Raw genomic sequence first — 18,490 nt, 5'->3', positions numbered from 1 at the left:
TTTGGGGGGAATTCACCCCTTTGAGGAATTTTATTGCTTTGGGGTTTAGTTATGTTGGTTTTCTGACCCTACCTGATTCCTGGAGACTTCCACAGCCAGTATAACACCCCTACCCTCATATCTGGGTTTTGACCTTGTGCAAATTTCTATCCTAAATTTTCTACTCGAAGCTGCCATCATTAATATGGGTAAAGCCTGGGGCCTCCCCAGTGGCGCAGCGGTTGAGCGCTGGGTTGCGAAGCTGCCCGCAGTCTCTGCTGCGCTGGTTCGATCCCCGGCTGTTCCCCGGTCACCAGAGAAGGGCCCCACATGGCACGCAGACCTCTCCTGCCGCCCGCTGCTCCCCTCAGCAGTGTACTTCGGTCCTTCTGCCTGCTCTGCTCCCTGCTCTGGCTCTGGTGAATTCTCTCACCCTCCCGCGCTTCTGACTGTACCCAGTGCTTGTATAAATAAATAAAAATAAATCTTAAAAAAAAATATATATGGGTAAAGCTTCCTGAGTACTCAGCCATTTCACAGTTAAGTAAACTGAGGCTTAAAATTTTTGCTTAAAATGACTAAGGTAGTAAGTGACTCCACAGGCATTTAAACTTGGCTGTCTGCTTCCTGAGCCTTGGCCCCACTGCACTTTGCTGCCTTCTATTAAGAATATGAAAGATTTATTATCACCTGAGAAGAGTTCAATCAAACATAGAAGCTTGAGAAATGGAAGGCATATTAATGGAACATTTAAATTAGCCATGCACTCTGCAGGAAGCTTCTGATGAGGGAACTGCCTCAGAGAGCAATAAAGGATCATTTTCTGGTGCATCTAAATGTACAACAAAAGAATAATCTGTTTTTGAGCTGTGTCAGTGCCAAAGGTAGGAAATGAAGATAAAGCTAGGGCTTGGCAGCAGCACCTGGATTTTTAAAATGAGAGCACAGTGTGCTTGTTTCCAAAGTGATTAATTGTACCATTCAATAACTATCAGCAGTGGAAAGATGCCTGAAAGAGAAGGCCACAATAATTAAGAGAAAATGAGGAGCGAGAGACTGAAAGATGAGAACTTTCCGAGGCAGATGTGGAAAATAGAGGTCATGGGTTATGGCCAGAATGGTCCAAGGTCTTGCGAGGTAGCAGCAAGACTGAAGGAAAGATGCACCTCGATGAAAGGCAACCAGCCTCAGGAACACCATTCGCCAGGCTGTTTGCCATGTTCCGTCTAGAAGGCACTGATGCATATCTGCCTCCATGGCACTGAGTTTACACCTGTGGGGACTTCCCATCTGGAAATAAACAAGGAAAAAGAGTCACACTTCCCTCTACCCTGAAAATGTCCAAATTTGTTACCTGGTTTTACTTGCTTGTGGACAACTTGCAGTTGTCTCTAATCTATGAGGTTCTCCTAGGGGGTCACTTGGCTTGGGAACAATTGCTGCACCTCTGGAAATTTTACAGTGGAGTCCAGTGGGATTAAGGTCTTGACAAGGAGGGAGAAGTGGAGGGGGAGGAGTTGACTTTTGATTAGATTGATTGAGTCATTGCACAAATCGCTGAATCCCTATGTGACCCAGTTTAAATAAGCAGGTGCAAGTTTGCTGCCCTCTGCCTTGGTCTCCTAGTCCTTTCCCATCATACCACTCTGCATAGGATACTCCCTGTGTTGAAGAAGGCACAACGCAGACTGTGGGGCAGTTGCACACCCACCCACTGCAGAGTCCTCTCCAAATTCTCACCTAAGCCAGAAGGGCAGGTGACTGACTCCCGGCAAGCGTGTCCAGACTGTCAGCTCCAGGCAACTGGAGGGTGAGTGGGCAGTGGGCGGACCATCCTCTTTGAGCTTGGACAACCGTGTCAGATTCCCAAGGTGACCTGGGGTGATGGCCTCCTCTTGTTGAACCTAAAGTCACCTCTTTCCTGGGGACAACCAGCATCTATCACATAGGGACATAGTTACATAGGGAGCCGGCCGTGTTTCCCTGTGAGCCCAAGGACAGTCTGGACCAGTCTGCCTCTCAGTGTGTGTGTGGACCTACAGCGCTTGTGTAATTTAGCAAAGCTGGGAAGGCCTTTCAGTAAGCCTTATTTACATTAAATCTGCATTTCCCTAGCCAGTTGCAAAAGATTGTTACATGATTATTCTTATGGCAGAAATAACAACATCTAGCATGGAATCATTCATAGTCCAAAAATTTTTAGAAATCAGTTCTAAAAACTAAGCTTATTTGTCAAGACTTGTTGGGAAGAGATGAGCAGCATCCAGCTGGGCAAACAGCTCCCTAAAACAGGAGCCAGAGCCCCCTTAGCGCTCAGGGATATTTGGGAGATGTTTTTAATTCTACTTCCTCATTATTCCTTTCTTGTTTTCAGTCTCTGTTTAGTCTCCACAAGTGCTTTTTCTTCCTATGTTTAACTTTCTCTCAGGTATACGATATCCTTAATCTCTCCTGTGCTCTTCCTTTTCTTTTTTTTTTTTTAAGGATTTATTTACTTATGCATGCAAGAGCTGGGGCACAGGCCAGAGGTGTGGGGGTGAGTGGAGTCACCAGAGAGAGAGTGGGGAGCAGTACAGGCAGACTGACTGAAGTACACTGCTGAGGGGAGTAGCAGGCAAGACAGGAGAGGTCTGCCTCAACTTGCGGGTGAGGGATGGAACTCGTGCTGCAGAGGCTGCAGATTGCTTCATAGTGCAGTGCTTAACCCCTTGCGCCACCAGGGAGGCCCTACTCTTCCATTTCTTACCTGCATCAAGATACTTCATATCTGCAAGACACAGCCATCTGCTTCGAAACAGGAAGTGTTTCACTCTACATGAATTTATGACCAGTGAATGAACATCTGCATGAAATAACATGTATGTCTGTGTGTGTGCGTGTGCATGTGCACATTTAGCAACCTGGAATGAAATCAAATTCTCAACACTTCTTTGGAAAACTTAGTCTTACAAATACTAATGACATTATTTCCTCATGTATGGCAATAAATGAAAAACATTGCTTGTTACAGTTTACATTTAATAAATATCTCAATGGATGGTAAAACCAGATTCAGGGAAAGGAGGCAGGTGAGCACAAAAGAGAGTCTCCCAAAGGTATTAATTAGTAAGGCCTTACACATTTGGTGCTTGAAGACCAAATTAATGATAAATATCTTACTATTGGGTTGTTGAAAAAGTCATGATGTATTTTTTCTATGTTTTGCAAGCAAAAATGCGTCATGAGTTTTCAGACAACCCAATAATACTTCAACTGAGAACAGTAGGCACCCTTGTAGAGTATACACCTAATTTAAAACCAATTCCTTCAATAAACATGTATGGTAAATGTGTGTGGGGGGGGGAGGCCTTGTCTCTCTGCGTTAATCTCTTCCACCCCACCCTCCCTGATCCCAGCTTCACTTACTCTGTAGAACTTAGAGCTCACAATTCAACCCCTTTCTTGCAACTTGGCTGCATGTTTGAAATTTTCCATGAGGAAATGTTGGCCTGCATGTCTGTTTTTTCCTGGTTCTCACCCCCTGGTCTTCTCGCCCTTGTGTGACTGTGCTGTGTACTGAGTTCCCAAGAAACTCATTCTTGGAGGTTCCTTTCCTTGATGATGGAAGTTGAAAGAGAAAGTGAGAGAGACTCTATTGAGAGTCCCACAGCAGCCCATCAATAATAGGGACAATTCCTAGGAGGCCAGGAAAGGATCAATGAAAGCAGAACTCTAATAGCTAGAAAGCATCTCATCTGTTCCCCCAAAGACTTTGGCATCTACCAAAACATCTGACTCCAAGAGCTACCCAGAGGTTAGCCAGATTTAGAGAGAGGTGGCTAGAAAGGAGTTTGGGATGTGAACTGCCTCTTCCCTGCCAAGGCCCGGGTGTAAGTCTGAGGGATGTCTTCCCACTCTCGTTGCCAAGGGAGCGGTGGACCATGTCAGCCGCTCCAGCCAGCACCTCATCTGCCTTCCAGCTATTTGGTCTTAAGCAGATGACCAAGATCGAAGGGGAGAGAGGAGAGAGCTGTGTCGTGGCATCTGGGAGTGGGCACGTAGAGGTGGGCTTCGACATGCAGGGAGCCCAGGGGAGCGATTGCATTTGAAAAGACATTCATAGCATGGACTCGCACTCAGAGCTTTGTCTCTGGTGGACACCATTTATGGGGATAGTCAATACACAAACAGTCAGCCTAAATTGTAGCCTCTCTCAGTAAATGCCCTAGTTGTTTGGGGTAAAAGTGGTTTAGATCAGCACCCGGGCACTCTGACAAAGGTTCAGAGGGAGCTGGGGGCCTTGCCAGCACCATTAGCATTTTTTTCTTCTTCTTCCAGCAGCACTAAAATATGTTTGCTCAAAACAGAGAGATGAAAAACTCCTGGCAGGCAGGACCTCTTTAAAGAAAAAGAAAACTGTTTTACTTCCCTGGCAAACATACCAATTAAAACGATGCTGTGTTGTGACAGATTACTGAGCAATTAGTGCCTAGTGGCGCATTATGGGAGAGCAAATTTCCTGGGGTTGAAGTGGCCACACCTTACAGCACAGAAAACCTTCTCCAAACTTCTGCAGCGGCCTCCACCATGGAGCCCAGAAACCCAGGAAAATAGTTTTTACTTTGAACTTCTGGGAGTTACACTGGAAGAATGAGCTTAACAGAACGATCCCGACATTGAAAATCCTATTGGGGATTTCATACTTTCCTCATTTGTAAGCAAAATCCATTTTCCCTGAGATATTTTTAGAGCAAGTATCCCCTGCTGTCATATTCTCTTACAGTATACCATTAGATCTTGAGGCCATTCCAAGGAGGTCACGTGATTTCTAAGCATCTCTTCCGAGTGACTAGTCTCGCAGGAGTCAGGGAAAACTAAACTCTTAACTCCCCAAGACCTCCAAGTCCTTCCCCAAGCCTTGGATTCTTATTGATAGGATGTGGAAATGCCTTACAGCTGCCTTTTCTAAGAGGTCAACTTGGCAGAGCTCACTGAGTGACCTCAGTAATAGAGATATTTTCAGCCCTGCAAGCCACTTATGTAAATATAAAAATGTATTAGGCGGCAGAATTGCATGTGTGGGAACAGAACAACCGTGCAATTGAAAAGAAATCGCAAGGAACACTGGTGTCACTCACAGGGTTTGGTTAATGCTTGCATACTTTTGATAAATCATTTTGATTCAGCAGACTCTGTTTGGGATAACCCAATTTTCATTTCTAGACGTGATGAGCTATGAGCAGTAAAACCCCAAGCACTTAGTGAGGTGTCTAGCAAAATTTCCTTCAGGAAGTGTTTACATTTTAAAAAAGCAATCATTCCTACTCTTTCTAGGACCCTCATTTGCCTTGGAAAAAATGTCAGGGCGAAGTCAGATTTTCATTTGTTTGACTTAAAACAAAGTGATTTATTTGAGTGGCTGAGTGGGCAAGAGATATTTTTCAGACCTCTGAAACTGGAGTCGAAGAGAATCATCGCATTGAACAGGAAACATGCTCTCGAAATGAATTGAGAAATTCTCTCTGGGCGCAGTGCTCCGATACTCCTGCGTGTGCTCAGTTTCAGTGGGTCCAATCTTTCCCATCTCTGCATCCAAGCTATTTGGCGTGATCAGATGATCAGAGCTCAAGGAGTGATTGGAGGGGGAGCTGGCTGCAGCTGCGATGTAGGCTGTTTTCAGGGACAAGGAGCCACTGTTTTTCAAACATAGCATCAACATAGAAGTTATTTTGTAGGCTCCAGGATGCAGCGATGGGCTGCACTGCCAGCATTGTTCTGCTGCAAGCTTTTCGTGCTGTGGTCCAGAGGAGCTGTCCACACATTTGTAGACGACGCCAGGAGGAACCATCCCACGAAATTCTGCCTCTGGAAAGTGACGATGAAATGAGCAGACCCAGGACTCTGATCATAATGGTAGGCTCTCTGGGGCAAAGCCGCCTCATTGATAGAACTATTAGTAAAGAAATGAGGTGGCAATTGAGGGTTTGGGGTGTTCAGCTTTTGAGAAAGAAAGGGGTGATCTAGACTTTCCCACAGTCTTTCCTGTTTAGAGAAAAGCTTTCAAAACTCTTTCTATCCTTAAAAGGATTTTCTTTCTCTTAAATTTTTCTCCTGCCTAATCTTTTGTATGCTGTTACTAACTTTTGTGCTGAAGAAAAATAGGTTTTGGAGTTGGGTTTAATTAAATGAATTTTATTTTATAACTTTCATTTGAAAGAAGAGGTGGATACTTTTATATCACATACAGCTGATCAAGTGGTGTAGATGTTGGTGATTAGCTCTCTAACTTTAATGTATTTGGACCATTTATTTTGTACTTTGCAACGGAAATGCCTTTCCAACATGCTGAACTTAAGCATAAAGTCAGAATAAAGTTCTTGCGGATTTTGTGGAGTGTGTGATGTTTTAGTTCGAAAGCTGTTTCTTGCCACTTGTCAAATAACATTTTGTGCCTTAATTATCATAGATGATGTTACTCTGTGTGTATTCCACAAGGAGAGAGCAGAGGGTAGTTATTCCTTACTTTAGATTAGGGAGGAGATCTGCTTAGTCACTGAAATCCCATGTCAGGATGGGGGTGTGTGCTGAAGTTTCCAGAACTGGGGAGACATCGGAGTCCCAGTGGTTTTAGCACAATCGACTTTTTTCTCTGACATTTCAATGTTCAGATATCAAGGATGTAGTAAATAATGAATGAAAGCTACCTGTTACACTAAAGTTTTAAGTGAAAGTCGTCTGACTTGACTCTGCCTCTAAGTGACAGAATACTAAACTGTAACACTCTATGCCAATTTCTTTAACAAATCATTGTTGGATTTTCAGAAGAGTAATACTGTCCTTGAACTATTGGGTCATGGTTAAGAGGAAACACCAAGTAGAAATGAAAATGATTTTATACTCATTGCTCCTGTAAGTTTTCACAAGTTAAATTCAGGAGGATTTGAAACATTCGTTTTCCAATTTCCATTCTTGCGAATAACATTAACAGTCTCTAGTTAAATACACTAAGTTACCTCATTTTTTAAGGATCCTTTAAATTTGTACAACATCTTTATTGACATTAAATAAGGTATTGATGAATTTATGATTAAGAAAATGGTCATTCAGGAAGATGGAATAACTTCTATATGTCACATAGCTTCTAAATGCCTGAGGCTCAAGTCACACTTAGATCAGTGAATCTAAAAGCCAGTATATTTTGCACTCTGTTCAGACTTCTAAGTAAATAATAATAAAACTGATTTTTTAGAAATTTGACAGAAACCTCGGACCCCTCTGAGTCAGATCAGCTCACAATCACTGCATCTGGAAAGCTTTCTATGAGCGCCTTTAAATTCACACAGCTGGCAGCTATTTACGGCCAGCTCCCTCTGGGCCAGTTAGATACTAGGAATCGACCCATGAACAAACTCATCAAAGCCCCTTGCCCTAAATTGCCAAGTTTTATGGTGAAAGCACTATTTGCAAATCTTATTGTAATGGAAATGTTTCCTTAGGGTGATGAGGCTTTAGTGCACTTATTTAAGTCAATGAAACTAGCTTTCCAGATGGTTTGATATTTTCAGTGTTTCAAAATCACCTGGGACTTTTTATTCATACAAATCCTCCAGTTCCTAGTCCCAAATGCTCTTCCTAAGAAGGACCAGGGTGGAGGCCAGAATCTTCTCTGTTAGCACCCCAGGTGGTCGTGATGGAGGAGCCTTTTGGGTGGACACTCTTGAGAAATGTGACTCTAGATCTAGACACCCCCACCCTCCTTGAAGCAGATCTGCTAATCATCTTCATTTTATGACCCTAAGCTTGAAACAAATTGTTTTTCCCCCTCTGTTATTTTCCCATCAAACTTGAGTAATCAAATGTTTGTATATTGGGGGGCGTGTGTGTGTGTGTGTGTGTGTGTGTGTGTGTGTGTGTGTAAACCAGTCCAGAGCTGCTGTGAGGGTTTATGGCAGAGCATGTGTGATGAGTGTCTGGATGTGTTAGTAGATGTTCAATGAGGGGTCAGGGACATCCTAACAGAGAGATGGCATTTGAGGAAAGACCAGAAGGAGGTCAGCGGTGAGCCATGCTCTCTCCATGGGGAAAGGACTTGCCAGGGTAAAAGGCCTGTGAGAATCCTGGGGTGTTTGAGGAACAGGGAGAAGACCAATATGGCCAGTGAGCCAAGGAGATGGAAGAAGAAGGTGAGGTCATTGAGTGACAAAGACAGACCAGGTCACGCTTGCCAGACCATCACGGAGACTTGGACAAGCACAGAAGTTACCAGCTCAGACTGCGGAGCCAAAATGTCAGGTTTGAACCCACTTCTACCACTCACTAGCTGTGTGATCTTGACAAATGACTTATCCTCCCTCTGCCTGATTTCCTCCCTCTGTCTCCCTCTTACCCTGGTAAGACAGAGTAATAGCATCTATTGTGTAAGGTTATTGTTAAATTAAGTTAATTCTTGCAAAGAGCTTAGTGGACAGTAAGTGCTCCATTAACAATAAGTTGTTTGATTTGGAAGGCCTTGCACAGGGGAGGAAAGCATGCAAGGCTGCAGATGGTCCAAGGCTGATGCGAGGAGACCAAGCCCAAGGAAATTATTGCCATGACCGCCTGGGATGGTAGTTGTTGAGATCATGGGAAGTAATTGATTTGGATACATTTCACATGTCAGGCCAATGGGGTTTGCTTACATATTGAATATAAAGTGTGAAGAAAGAGAGGAATCGGGGTGAATGTATAATATTTGATTTTTAGCTTTTTATTTGTTGTTTTGTTGGCCTTAGCAACCAGAGGACTGAGTGACCAATCAGATGGTGAAGGCTGTAGAAGATTTGGTGAGAGAATCTCAGGTCATTAAGACATGTTAGGTTGGAGACGCCTGTTAGTGTGTACATATTAATTTCCCATGGGATTGGATATATGGTATATCAGTCTGAGTTCTGAGGAACAGTCTAGAGAAGGGATAGATGCCTGGCAAATGTGAATATCAATGAAATACTTGATGAGTGAATAAATGACCTCTCTTTTCTAATGTCCTGTAATACTTATGGTGTATGGATTTTGCAGTTGACCTACCTTGCATTATCTCATTGAATTTTTAATTACTGATTTTCCTTACTATTCAGGGATTTATGTTTTGTTTTTTTTTTATCTCACTGGAAGATGGGAAGCCTCATATACACAGAAACTAGGGCAACATTATGTCTCTGTGTTGTCCAGAATAATTCCTTTTATAGACTAAGACCTGAATAAATATTGTTGACTATTTGAAACTCTTTTAGCAGTTGACACAGAAACTCAACTGATAAAACTGCCTACTTAACTTTTATTGAAATGTCGGGAGTAAGTTAATGTTAGGGAAAGCTACTCCAATCAATATAGGAGAGTGAATGTTGGTGTTCCTCTGACGGCTTTGGTGTTCAAGGTCTCACCACAAAAGGCTGTGCATCTTCATGTGGAGATATGCTTTGGGCTGGCACAGATTGTGTCTGGCTGTGTGGTCCAAAGTGGAAGGACTTGCTAAATAAACATCAAATTACACTCGTACAGGGCCCAGGCATTTACAAGGGGCACATGAATTCTAACATGAGATTGTAACAATGGCCTAGTAAGTTGTAGTCCGGTTTAACTAGGAAAAATTAAAAAAAAAATTTTAAAATCCTTCAATGCTCCTATTTATCTCTCACTCAAAAAATGTTTGCTTTGATGGGCGATTATTATATTTTTTAGCTTATGCACTTTTGCATAACCATTTTGAATTTTTATTTTACTGCTATCAAAATTGAATGGAACAGTTTTACCCATCACCAACCCTCATATCTCATTTTCTCTTTCTTCCTACCCCTCCCTCTTAACCTCAGAGCCCTGATAATTTTTGCAAGCATTTTATTTTGTCAAATTGTCCATTATGTAAATTTCCAGTATTTTTTTTTTGTCATTTCTGACCTGCTTTATTTATAGATAATTCCCTTGAACTCTGTACATTTTGCTAGAGATGGCTGCATTTCATCTTTCCCTATCACTGAAATAATGGGAGAATGAACAGAGGCCATCTATGAATTTTTTTCCCTTCTTTTATAGCACATTTTGTTAAAGGCCTTAGACACTGTCTCATATAATTTATTTTGATCTGCTATATTCTGGTGAATATCTATAATTCCTTATGCCAACCCTAGAAGTTTACACGTCACCAACCCTAGAAGTTGACTGACTTTTAAGGTATATTTCCTTTTCCTCCAAAAAAAAAGAAGGTATTCATCTGATCACTGATGGGGTCTAGGGGTAACAGGAGGAAAACAAGAAGCAAGTGTTGGGCTTTTAGTCTCACTCTCTAGCTGCATGACGACCTGTCACGTACAGATTCAAGGGTTTTAGCTCAAAAGTGAAAAAGTGTAAAAATCCAGGGATGTCTCTGAAATAGTAGAAAATAAAAAATTTCAGTTTGGGGATGCCCAGGGTCTCATGTATGTCACATGCCAAGGTGGCCTTTGTCTTATTTATTTATGCACACAAGATCTGGGGTACAGGCCAGAGAAATGTGGGGGGGGTGAGAGGATTCACCAGAGACAGAGTAGGGAATATAACAGGTAGATTGACTGAAATACACAGCTGAGGGGAGCAGTGGGCATGTCAGGAGAGGTCTGCTGCACCATGTGGGTACCTTCCTGGTCACGGATCGAACTCGTGCCACAGTGGCTGTAGATAACTATATAGGTTGCGTCTTAACCCCCTGTGCCACCAGGGAGGCCCAGCCTTTGTCTTTAATTCAGGTCAACGACAGAAGAAATATAACCATGGCTTGACCTTGTGGTGAGTTGGAGAAGTGAGGTTTCATCTGTGAGTCCAGGGTGTGCACTTACATGAGAAGCATTTCGGAGCCAGAGGTCTTCGCTTACTGAGCGACAGGTCACCTTGGTGACAGACTCCAGACAGCCGCCCAGCGCTCTGCGGAGTGTGCTGTGTGACTCAGATCCTTCCCACAGCTTGTTTTGATGCAGCCTGAGAACTGAGAACAATCTTCACAGTTTTAAAGTGTTGTAAAACAAAGCAAAAAGGAGGAAGAAGGAGAGAGGAGACTATTCCGGTCCCTAAATGGCTCACAGAGCCCAAAATATTACCATCTGGTCCTTTGGAGGAAAGTCTGTCCAGTCTGCTCTGCTGAGTGACATGGCCTCAACCAAAAAGGGAACTTATTTTCATAAACCCTGACCTCAACAGTGGATTTGTAAATACAAAGAAATTTGGATTTTCCCTGGTAGACTTTTGTTCCCCTGCATGATGGAAAACTACTGTGATTTAATAATGACTCCTAGATTGGACTCAGAGGGTCCTGTGTCAGAGTATCCAGCCCAGGGCCTGGGCTGGTTCCGTCCTGGGACGGCTCTCTGTCCTGTCTGCTGGAGGCACCACAGCATATGTGGTAAACTAGTGAGGGGTATATAAGAACAGAGTCCTGCCAGGTAGATGGGCCGACTTAGAGTGCCAGGGATCCACCGTCAGTTCCTGCACAGATGGGACTTCATCATCCCTGAGCAACCCGCTCCTCAGTGGAGAGGCTGTTAGATCGGGCTTTCCTGTCGTGGGGCCATGTGCCCTCCAGAGGGTGGGACAGGGAGTGTGGCCAGAAGAAACACCAGCCAGGGTGTTGTCAAGTTACTGCTTGGTTTGCTTATTGCTCTTCAACAAGTCGCCGTATTTGGGGCCCTTCATGTAGGACAAGCAAAATAACCCTTCCTTCCTTGACAAATACTTTGAGATCTTAAGAGAAGGAGGGAAGTAGAATGAAGGAACTGGAACATGCACTTGCTTGTGTGTCCTGTAACGTGAATATAGTTGGAACCAGGCACAGGGTATAGGAACTACTTCAAAGGGAATAAAATGATGTTTTCTTACCTGACAGTGAATATGCTAAACTAGCAAAACTTCATTATTCAAGGGTCTTTATCAATAGTGTGCTCATTTTCATCTTTGTGAAAGGTTGCATGTAGAAGAAAACTACTTCCAGACATCCCAAAGCCTGGGTTAGTATTCTTATTTCATTTTAGTGAGTTGAATTGTGACCATACTGATATACGAGCCCCCTGAGAAAGGAAGCCTGTGTAATGGGTTGTGATTTTAAATGCTTTGGCATAGATGGGTGCAACGTGGAGCTTGAAAGCACAGAGAATCATTGGCAGTTGTTTTTCCCTATGAACTGATTGTGAACTAAATCTCAAAGCCACAGAAAATGGACAAATGAATTGAATGGCTCTCCCTGGGTATAAGAATTAATTGAATGTGATCCATGCTTAGTAATTAGCAACACAAGTCTCTGAGGCAAAGGCTTACTAAATTCAGAGTACATCTGGAATCATCTTTTTCAGATAATTATGCATCATTTCTATGCTCCAAATGTAGACATAATGAGGGACAAAGAAACAATATAAAAAAAGTAAAAGGAATGTTTACAGTTCATACCACCATAATGATATTATTGGTGTAAAAATTTATTGCTTTAATAATCTGGGTGTATATACATATATGCAAATTAAAATATATAGAACATTGTACTCTTCATAGTCATAAATGTTTGGGGACAAAGCCATAGAATGAAGATTAAAAAGATTATATCACCAGGTAGAAATGCATGGTTATATGGCTAGATATATAGACTGAATAAAGCAACAAAAGGTCCCTTAACTTTTAAAAAACAAAAAGTCTGTCTGGTTATGTAATTTTTCTGTGTTTCTTTGCTTTTTAGAAAAGTAGATTTAAAATATTCCCAGTACCAGCCTTCAATATAATGAAATCTTGTGACAACCGAGTAATACAATAGAATATAAAATGTATCTTTCTGGCAAACAAAATGTGAATGTGGTAATTCAAAAAGCTTCTCTGAATAGTTTTTGATTTTCATGGAGTGGAGGTATTTCAATAGGAGCTAACGTTGAGGATTTTTGAAATTTGTTTCCCCTGTTCTACCATATTCAAGGCCATGGCCAATAAATTAAACATGCATCAAATAAACGTGTCCTGGTTAGATTGTCAAAACAGAGTGTGTCAGGAGATAGAGGGACAGACCTCAAGGCCACAGACCTGTTCTCACAGAGCCTACGCTTGGTGGTGGAGACAGGACTCACACATAAGTAATTATAATTGTTCTAAGCACGTCAAGTAAGAGTCACATTCTAAGCTAAGTCTACACCCTTTGATGTCCAGCCACATAGTGCAGTCATGGGAGGCTTCAGTGAGGAAGTGGCAGTGGAGCTGAGACCCGCAGGTGAACACTTGCTGAGAGCTAAGATGCCACAGGCCAGCCCACACTTACTTTCTCTCTCTCTGTTTTATTTTTTAAGATTTATTTTTTTATTTATGTATGCATACAAGAATTAGGGTGCAGGCCAGAGGTGCTGGGGGTGAGAGAATTCACCAGAGACAGAGTGGGGAACAGAACAGGCAGACTGACTGAGATACACTGCTGAGGGGAGCAGCGGGTGAGACAGGAGAGGTCTGCTGCACCATATGGGTCAGATCCCTGGCCTGGGATATGACTCTTGCTGCTGTGGTTGCCGATAGCTTCATCATCCTGAGACTTAACCCCTTGCTCCACCAGGGAGGCCCCCTCACTTATTTTCTTGACGTGAGCTAAGAGCCGGAGTGCACAGCTCTGATTCTCGTACAAAACGTTTGCTTGTTGTGTCATATCTGGGTCAGTTACTTGCATTTTTTCTCTTTCAAACGGGAGTAATGTAAGTTACCTATCTGTGTTAGCTCCCTCTCACTGCTCTGACAAACTGCCATAAACTTAATAGCTTAAAACAACACACATCTATTATCTCAATTTTGAAGGTCAGAATCCAAATTGGGATTCATCGGCTGGAACTGGCAGGGCTGCGTGCATTCCTTTCTGGAGGCTGTAGGGGGACTTGTTTGTTTCTTTGAGTGGTTGGTCTGGTTTTGGTTTTCATGTTTTTTCTGGATTCTGGAGGCTGCCCATGGTCGTTGGTTCCTGGCCCTGTTCCATCTTCACAGCCAGCAGCATGCTACCATCAACTTCTCTGACCTCTGTCCCCCCCAACCTCGTCTCATAAAAGACCCTCGTGATGACTTTGAGCCATCTGGATAATAGGGGGTGCTCTCGCCTTTTCCAGGTCAGCTGACAACACAAACTTACTCCATCCGTAGCTTTACTTCCCCTTTGCCACACAAATATCAATTTCACAGGTTCTGGGCCTTACACAGGACAGCTTTGGGGCTACTAATCTGCTTCCCCTACTATCTCATGAGATAATTGTAAGAATTCAATGAGTCAATACAAGTAAAGAACCTATAACTTTCCCTTAGAACTCACTAAGTTTTAACAATTATGATTGCTTTCATTGTCTAATTGAAACCAAGAAAATTCTCACATTAAATATACATTAAAGAGATACTTTGGGGGAAAAAATTGAACCACTAGAAGTAAACTTGATTTGCTTCAGAGAATGTGGAGAAACAGAAATTCAAGGTTAGCACATTTACGAGAGCACTGTAATACTTATTGAATAGATTAGTTATGTAAATAAATTATTCAAAGAACATTTGCTTGAGATTCTTCTGTATTATCCAGCAATTGCCACTTTTCTGCAATTTAACTTGTAGTTTCTTGTTTCTGTTTCATCATTTATAAAGAAATATCACATATTTCCAGTCCTCCAAATTATGCCAAATTTAGAAATGATAGGAACAAAGAGGAATATATAAAATCTTAGAAGAAATGTTGAAATTTTAAATCACCACTATAATAAAAAGAATCAAAAAGCAAGAGAGACAAAATGCCTTTTAACTTCAGGAGAGATTATTGAAGAACAGACTGTACATTGTCATTTTAACGTTGTCTCTGTTTTCTGACATGAGTAGATTTTTTATCACAAGTTTTTTTAAAAGATTTCTTTTTATTTATTTATGCATACAAGAACTGGAGTGTAGGCCAGAGGTGCGGGGGATGAGAGGATTCACCAGAGACAGAGTGGGGAGCAGAACAGGCAGATCTACTGAAATACACTGCTGAGGGGAGCAGAAGAGGAGGCAGGAAAGGTCTGCTGGGCCATGTGGGTAGCTCCCTGGCTGGGGATCGAGCTCAAGCTATAGCAGCAATAGTATGATGATGCTAAGACTTAACCCTTGTGCCACCAGGGAGGCTCTTATTACATATTTTTAACCACAAAGACATGTAAGAATTCAAAATTAGGTTTAATAAGTGAAAGAAAGAATGAGTATAAGCCATATATGTGGGTCCTATCAGTCACAAAGTAGGAGTCTGTGAGGTGAGAAGAGAATGTGGATTCATTTGGTGAATTAGCAGCATCTCTGCCATAGAGCCCCTGCATTCTCAAAGACCAACTCTTTCACAGAATCTCTTCAACATCTGCTTTCTAGGTCAGAGAAAGTAAAGATGGAAATACTGTCCACAGAATAATAACTCTTTAGTGAGGACTTCCAGCTAATCGCCAGGCCTTTGCCAAGAACCTCGTGTTTGTCTTGTTACCACAACAACCACTCTAGGTTGTTATTGTTATTCAGTGATAAGTATAAATGTATTACTGAAGAAGAAATTAAAGCACAAGATATAGCTCTGTGCAGTTGAAGTAAAATATGGGCCATGTTAAAAAACTTCTAGGGGTCATATTTTAAATGATTAAAAGTAACCATTTAAAAAACCAATAAAACTAATAATACATTTTATGCAACCCAACCTGTCCAAACTATTATTTTGACATACAATTGGTATAAAATTATTGAGATGTTTAAATATTTTTTCACATCCAGTCTTCAAAATCCAAGGTGTATTTATAACACATTTCAACTCAGATGCTAAATGTTTTGTTTTCTTTTTAAAGATTTATTTATATATGCATGCAAGAGCTCGGGTACAGGCCAGAGATGTGGGGGGTGAGAGGATTCACCAGAGACAGAGTGGGGAACAGAACAGGCAGACTGAAATACACTGCTGAGGGGAGCAGCGGACAAGACAGGAGAGGTCTGCCTCGCCATGTGGGGTGCTCCCTGGCCGGCTGGGGATGGAGCTCGTGCTACAGATTGCTTCATAGTGCGGTGATATTGCTTCATAGTGCAGCCACCAGGGAGGCCCATGGATGCTAAATGTTTATCACAATACTTATTCAGTATGTAGGGGCCATAAAATTTATCGTTGGAAGTCCAGTCACATATCTAAGCTGTTTAAAAACTATTTAAATGTTTGCTAATAACTGGATAGAGTACCCATTCTTAAACTGAATTAAAATTAACTAAACTTAAAAATTACCTCCCCAGTGGCCTCTCTGGTGGCACAAGGGGTTCAGTCTCAGACTATGAAACTTTAAACAGCCTCTGGAGCATGAGTTCGATCCCCGGCTAGGGAGCTGACGCACATGGAGCAGCAGACCTCTCCTGGCTTGCCCGCTGCTCCCCTCAGCAGTGTATTTCAGTCAGTCTGCCTGTTCTGCTCCCCGCTCTGTCTCTGGTGAATCCTCTCACCCCCCACACTTCTAGCCTGTACCCCAGCTCTTGTATGCATAAATGAATAAATCTTTAAAAAACAATTAGCTCCTCACTCACAGCAGATGCATCTCACATGCTCAGTAACCACATATGGCAAGTGGCTGCCACCAGGTGTAGTGGGCATTGAACTTGCCCCAGGCACCATCCTGTAGGAACTTAGATTGGGATTAGAACACAGAGCCATTGCTTGTTGCTACTATTCTTGAGACACCACAGAGAGTGAGTGCTGCAAGACTCTACCCAGCTTTATGGGTGTACATGCTATTGCCTTGCCATAGACATTTATTTATTTGATTAAAACAAAAGTAAGCAGCAAAGAATTAGCCATTGGATGTATTGAAGTCATATAGGGAGGAGGCAGGGGAGACCAAGGTTACCCATTAACATGAAAACTGGGGGTGAATTCAAACATTTATATTTTTTCTCCCGACCCTAGAAGATTGTTGTGCAGTGGATAACTATCAAGTTGGCCAATGAGTGAAATAATACAGAAAATAAAACTGAAAAGGCAATCCAGGGTAGAGATGGAGTCTGGGACCACACCTGGGTGACTTTTTTTAGGCCCTTCCCTAAGACCCAGACTTGCCCACTCTTCCCACACCACCCACCAACCTCAACTCCATCCTCCTGCCCCCTCTTGCTGTAGTGTCCTCTCTCAGTCCTGGCCTACCTCACCCACTGCCTCTTCTCCTGCCCTCTTCTCCTGCAGCCCAGCCACACCCACCTCCTCACCCCCACCCCCCATTGCCCACCCCTCCCACTGCCCGCCTCTCTTGCAGCCTGGCCATACCCATCTCTCCCACTGACCCCTCCTGCTTTCCTGTCTGTTCATTCTGCTCTGGAATCCCTTGCAGTGACTTTCTTATCCTCAATGTTCAGCATAGCAAGCTGTTTGGTACTTTTCTTTCAAATTCAGGAGTTTCCACATAGACTATAGAGAATGAAATATTAAGAACGGGGGGTTCATTGAATTTAGTTGTCTCACTTGAATAAAGAACACCAGCACCAAAGAGGTAACTGACTTATCTGTGGTATTTGTAAGAGCTGGCGGTGGGTGGAAAAATATTTGTTTGGGTTTCAAAATGATAAGATCAACATTCTTTTTAACTACATGCTATTCTGTCCTCATAATCCAGAGACCAAGTGAGCTATGGGTCCAGGGTATGTGAACAATTTTAGGTGAAGCCACATGGATGCTACCTAAAAATACAATAACATCAACAACATAGCAAATCTTATCCAATTTCTGATCACTTTAGAGTACTAAATGTATTTAGGAATGAAAGCCAATTCTGTCATTCTATAAATAAGGGATTCTTGCTCCCAACCAGTCTCTTGACTTTTCCTTAAGGATTAAGTACAAACAGGATGATTTCTAGTTAATCTGTAAACCAAGCCAAGAAGAGCAGATGCAGCAGAGATTCAGAGTAAAATTGTGGGGACCCCCCAGGGATCCTGTGACAGAAAGAGCAATGGATGGCAATTCGCTTTCTTGTCATCTCTTTGGATTAAAGAGTTCACAGACTTCTGCTTTTAGAACGAGGAGTGTACCTGTTTCCTTACAGAACTTGAAATCCCAAAATGCTGTGTTGTCAGAGAACAGTGTAAGGACCAAACGTGGGTTTTGGTGTCGGACTTGTACTATTTGAAAAATATAGGACTGTGGGAGAATCCCTTGTATTCTGTATACTCCATGTCCTGATCTGCTGCTTGGAAATGATTCTTCACAGTGCTGTTGGGGATCTGAATGAAAACAGGAAAAGCAACAGCTGGCTGAGGCAATGTGCCTCTTTGTCACCTGTAAAATGAGGAAAATACCTGCTGCCTACCAACATCATAGAATTCATGATTTCTCTGGGCCTCCCTGGTGGTGCAAGGGGTTAAGCACAGCACTGTGAAGCTATCTGCAGCTTCTGCAGCACAAGTTTGATCCCTGGCCAAGGAGCAACCCACATGGCACAGCAGACCTCTCCCGACTCACCCCGTTGCTCCCCTCAGCAGTGTATTTCAGTCAGTCTGCCTGTTC

General features: G+C 42.6%; 1 protein-coding gene across 5 annotated transcripts in view; it reads left to right on the top strand.

Annotated features, from left to right (window-relative positions):
• Window positions 1-18,490, top strand: part of DOCK10 (dedicator of cytokinesis 10) — a 244,890-nt gene that overhangs the window by 51,497 nt on the left and 174,903 nt on the right. For 2 of the 5 annotated variants that reach the window (XM_037524148.2, XM_037524145.2), the window contains exon 1: window positions 5,408-5,871. The exons of 2 other annotated variants lie outside the window; for them this stretch is intronic. In XM_037524148.2, coding sequence (XP_037380045.1) covers window positions 5,710-5,871 — 162 coding nt within the window. In that variant the 5' untranslated portion in view covers window positions 5,408-5,709. Of the gene's footprint in view, window positions 1-5,407; window positions 5,872-18,490 lie in introns of those variants that run through there. One more of the 5 variants, XM_037524147.1, reaches the window with a different exon arrangement.

The sequence above is a fragment of the Talpa occidentalis genome, unplaced genomic scaffold (genome assembly GCF_014898055.3).
Source record: "Talpa occidentalis isolate TD23 unplaced genomic scaffold, MPIMG_talOcc4v2.1 talOcc4.3, whole genome shotgun sequence".
NCBI classification, from domain to species: Eukaryota; Metazoa; Chordata; class Mammalia; order Eulipotyphla; family Talpidae; genus Talpa; species Talpa occidentalis.
Note: the sequence above shows the minus strand (reverse complement) of the source record. Positions and strands in the feature narration are given on the sequence as shown.